We start from the raw sequence: 5,261 nt of genomic DNA, 5'->3' as shown, positions 1-5,261 counted from the left end.
AGTTATATCCTGCTACTGAATCAATATCACAGCCAGAAACTCTGCTCCTACCATCCCCATGGCCTCTCCCTTTTCCCATTTGCTATTACAGTCCTTTGAGTCCTGGGTGAAATGTTTTCTGTTGTCTTAGCTCAGTCTCTAATAACACATCACAACTCCAACACACACAGCCAGGAGTGGAGGTTTCTCAGCTCCAGTGAGGTGAGAGCTGCATGAAGGCTAAATTACTTCTGTCCCAGAAGTGACCTTTTTTGACATCAAGTTAAGCTCATTAAGAGGAGTGTTGGGAAGTCAGGTGCAGCTGAAAGGCAAGGCTGCAGCACAATCACATGTAAATATGTTGGATTTTTTTACTTCCAGAGCTCTGCAGGCTCCAGCTGATGTGCTGCTGGTGAGTTTATCTTGGCTGGCACTGGTGCACACATCTAATGAATCACACAGTCTAATAAACAGTGCCTGTGCTCAGGAAACAGACTGGCTTTCTGATTCTGACCTGGGTTACGAGTCTGGGACCACAGCACCCACATTTGTGCCACTGCTGCAGCCTTCACTGCAGGCACTGTCCTTACCCTGCAGCCTCTGCAGGGCAGGGCTGTCCCACACTGCTCTGTTTTACAGGGCTGAGCGCAGATAAGGCCCTGGACACCTCTGTCCTGCACATGGCAGTGATAAACCCACTGTCAGATAGATGGTTAAACCCCTGGGTAATGATTCTTTTCCTTTTCATATGTAAATGTTTCCATTTTAATGAAATGGAAATACCTTACTTGCTTTATTCCAAACTAATGAATAGGGTTAGTGTCATCAGAAGCTTTTCCTTGCAATTTAAGGGCCAAGAGGACCAAAAAAAGAAAATAAAAGAACAAGAATCTGCTATTCATTCTGTCTCTTTGTTGAGTCACCACCAGGATGGTTATTTTTAATAAAAAGATAGAAATATTTATGCCTGAAGGACTCAGGTTTGTTGGAGCTCTAGAGCTATGATAGATAGAAATGTCTTTATTTTTTCATCCATTCAGTATTTACATATAAAAAGAATCTACTTTGCATATAGTTCCTGTCATTGTCTCCAGTTCAATAACAGTGTATGCATAGCATTCACAGGAAAGAATGTTGAGGTATGCAATTGTTAATATTAAATATTATGTGATGTGTTATTACCAAAAGCAAATCTATACTCAAAAATTAAGACTATCAGAAAACCAATGGCCTTAAATTAATTTCTAGTGAAAGACTACATTTTCTTTGCGTCAGTAAATTCTGGTTTATCTTGTGGACCTGCTACTTATCTGGGAGCTTGCAAGGTGTATGGGAGTTGTTGGTCGCCTTAGCTGTGGACTTCAGATTTGGGTGATAATAAAGTGTATTATTTATCATCCCTCACTGCTTTCCATACTTTCTTCTGTCTTTCACCAGCACAAGCCTCTGTTGTTCAACTTAAAACATTTTTCAATTGCATTTCTCCTCAGCTCTGAGTATCAGCCATAATCAAAATATGCAATTCTTCCTTTAAACCACACCCCTTTAAAGAGCCAATTTTATTTTTTTCCCATCCATATGGGATCGGAAAGTGCCACCCAGGTTATCACCATCACATCACTCACTGCAGTCTCCTCTCCCTTCTGGGTTGCTTCCCTGTACCTGGTGTGCCAAGTAAAGCCTTTTCCAAGTGCCTCAAGAGATCCATAATGCAGCACAGGAGTTCTGCAATCCCATCCTCCACTTCCAACTGCAGTTCCTCAGCCCTGCTCTTCTGACAGCAATTAAGCATTTCCTAGCACAGAGTAACAGCTTGATTGTCTCTCCCCAGAGATGGATCAGAGCCAGGACAAAGATCTAGTCTCAGGTGTTAGGAGTGGCAGTTACATGGAAACTTAAGTTTTCTAAAAACTTCAGAACTTCCTTAATTTAAAAAGTGATCCTAATGTTTTCCCAGCTCTTCTCCTCCTTTCTCACCTAGTAGGAAATGAGTGACACAAGAAGCATTTTTACACTCAAAGCTGTCTAATATACACCAGATCATTACCATATGTCCTCAGGTTTGGTTTTTGGGTTTTTTTTACAGAGTTGGCGTAGATCCAGATGAAGATCTGAAAGCTAGAGCTGCGAGCCAGGTATGTCAGGCTTTTGGACATACATGCTGAATTTAAAAGTGTTCAATTTTTGGCAGATCATTGCTGCGCCTCTGCAAATGAGACATCTCGGAACAATCTTTAATCTCTCAGAATTAAAAAAAAATTGTGTAATGCTTAACTCTAGTAGGTCAGGTGTATGAAAATATTTTTCAGTTATTTTTTACATGGAAGCCTGAGTACATCATGAACTTGAAACCTCTAAAGGGGGCTCTTGAACAAGGTGCAGCTGTTCATCTGTGCACTTCCATTTTTTGTAATATATATATATATAAATATTATATATATGGTGCAGTTTCAAGTGCAGCACTGCCTACAGCAGCAGGAGGAATCTGTAGAGTCAAAGCACAGAGACATGACCTGTGGCTCAGCACTGTGGGTGCAGCAGCAGGGGGACTGAGGAGAAGCCTCAGTACAGCTGACAAGGCGCCAAAGCAAAAAGCCAACAAGTGCCTGATGCTGGTGATACCATCCCATGCACCCTTTCAGACAAAACAACTGGAACTGAAATTTAAATCATCCAACAAGAAAAAAATGTAGAAAATAAACTGAGAAAGATATGAAATACTTTATTCATTTCAAAATACATTAGAGATACCATTAGGCAAAACTTTAATATCTCTTATGTGCTGAGTATTCCTAACATTTACACATTTGCACGTTTCTGAAGGCACATAAGGTGAATCTCTATTTTCATTGTAGCGAGTAGAATTCAGGTGCCTAATTATCCCAATGCTTCTTTTAAAAGAAGGAACACCAACATTACTTACACTGACCATATCTTTTATTCTACAACCCAGTCACCATTGATAAAGGTTTAGCATAACCTTCACTGCACCATAGCAAGGCACTCTTTTATTCTGAGTCTGAGGGGCCTCATGCTAAATTCACTTTCCTAAGCATCTTGGTAGGAATTCCTGCAATGCCTCTGCCCAAATTCTGAACGAGAGCAGGACACAGAACCATAGTCTATTCTTGATTGGAGTACAGAGACACAGAGTTGCAGAAATTTTCAGCTTTTCAGCACTCATGAATTATCAAAGATCAGGGAATGCAGCATAAAATTGACTGAATGCATTTTTTACAAACACCTGATTTCTTCAGAAGCTGCTAGGCATCTAATTTTCTCATTCTTTTACTGAAAATGAAAATAATAATGTTTATTTACAACAGTAACACATCCAGTGTCCCAACTGTGCTCTGTGAATTAACACCTATCCCTTCTGACAAAACTGAGCAATACAACACAGAAGGTGTAAATAAATATAACACTTTTCATGCCCTATCACGTCCAGTTCAGCATTCCTTATAGTAGTATATTATACCTTGGAAAATAGTTTTGCTGTTCTGATTATTCTTCCATCCTCCCATGGTATTTTAATTTCATTTGTCTTTTTTTTTAATATATTTGACATCTCAATGTTTTAGTAACTGAGACCATTCTCTCATTGTTTTAACTCAGTACCTATCATAGTTATTCAAGTCAGGTTGTTTCTGCTAATTTTCTCTTTCATCTCATATCTCTCATTCCTTTTCTAACCCTGTGTTTCTCTTTCCTTTCCAAAACCCTGTTTTTATTTAGTTTACTTTTCAGAACTTATTTTCTTCCTATGTTTTCACAGTGGAAGCAGTTGATCTTCCTACACATCTATCCCTGCACAGATACTGGGTCAGGTGCCAGTACCTCCCACTGCCACTTAAAGCTCTTGCCCAGATGAACTTTAAACCACATGCCCACTCTCAGTGCTGTTAATTGGAGCTTCAGGGGAGATTGTACCAGAAATAAGAACAAAATATCTTCAAGAACAAGATGCTTAAAAGAGAGCAAAAATTAATGGAAACCTCTTGGCCTCTCCCTGCTCAGTCAGAGTACTCAGACAGAATGGGGAAGCAACAAGGTCTGCTACCGAGATTTGAATTTAGCTCCTCTGTGACCACTCTAATACCAGGACATGGCTACCTTGCTGTGGCAGCTTCTCAATCCATGTCTGTAACCATACCTAGATTTTTTTTAGGGGCAGAAGAAGCCTTAAAGACCTTCCACCTCATGGGTACTATGTGAGACACAATACCAGTTATATGAGTGCAAAACCCTTTTTGTTCCTTACCTCCTCATCTTTTTCTCCCTTCTTTCCTTCCTTTGCCTCCCAAAAATTCAATTTTCTGTGAAGAGATTTGATTTCTTCAATAATTCTAAGTACACAGTTATTTCTAAACTTCTGATTATGTTCTATTTTGGGCTACCTGAACCAATAATTTTGGCAGTCAGCTGGCAGCAAATTCCAGTTCAAACTGTAAGACCTGGAACCCAGAGCTCCTTCCCTAGAAAAGGTGTAGAGCCTCTTCATTTATAATTAACATCTGCACTACACCATACCATGATCCATCAGAAGCATATCAGTTTCAATTCTGTCTTGCCACGCTTAAATTTATCATTAAATCCTTATCACATGAGCAGAAACAAAAGGAAGTAGCCTCATATTCATACACATTTGCTTATTGATGGACTGTCATAACTTAGTTCTGAAAGAAATTACAAAATACATACTAAAATTATATATATATTATTGTATAGAAAACAATATGCAAAACAAACCACTTTGCTACATATCATGTACATTCAATGTACAAATACCAAAAGCTAACTCTGAAAAGCACAATGCAGGGACACAAAATCAATAAGCATAGTTACAAAGCTGGTCTATTTAAAAAAGGCAAAAGCTTTATGGAAGTGAGCTATTTAACTAAATTCCCATTAAAAAAGACAGTCAATAGGATATTTCATTCAGATGGTTTATGTATCTCAAATTCTGCCATGTTAACTTCAGTTGAGAGAGGGTAAGAATATATTTTCTACAAGCACTTCAGAAAAAAAGTTGTAGATATGCTATTGATCTCAGCAAAAAACTAAATAGCATGCAAAATCCTTATCAATATCATCTCTGTCAAACTAATCTGCATAGTTTATTTAACTGTCCCTACGTCTTTGTACATATAATAAGGAATTTAGTTACACTGTTCTCATCAGTTTCATCTGCCAGCTGGTTGGTGAATTTATTGCAAGGACTAATGAGAGTAATCTCCATATGGGCAATTCCCATATGGAAGAAGAGATGTGCAAACTTTGGC

At 38.7% G+C, this 5,261-nt stretch overlaps 1 protein-coding gene across 1 annotated transcript in view; it reads left to right on the top strand.

The window, feature by feature from the left end:
* Nucleotides 1–5,261, top strand: part of SLC9A9 (solute carrier family 9 member A9) — a 172,557-nt gene that overhangs the window by 124,435 nt on the left and 42,861 nt on the right. Inside the window, exon 13 of the mRNA XM_005424684.2 lies at nucleotides 2,066–2,114. Within this exon, the coding sequence (XP_005424741.1) occupies nucleotides 2,066–2,114 (49 nt within the window). The remainder of the gene's footprint in view (nucleotides 1–2,065; nucleotides 2,115–5,261) is intronic.

Source organism: Geospiza fortis, unplaced genomic scaffold (genome assembly GCF_000277835.1).
Source record: "Geospiza fortis unplaced genomic scaffold, GeoFor_1.0 scaffold318, whole genome shotgun sequence".
Classification (NCBI taxonomy): domain Eukaryota; kingdom Metazoa; phylum Chordata; class Aves; order Passeriformes; family Thraupidae; genus Geospiza; species Geospiza fortis.
Note: the sequence above shows the minus strand (reverse complement) of the source record. Positions and strands in the feature narration are given on the sequence as shown.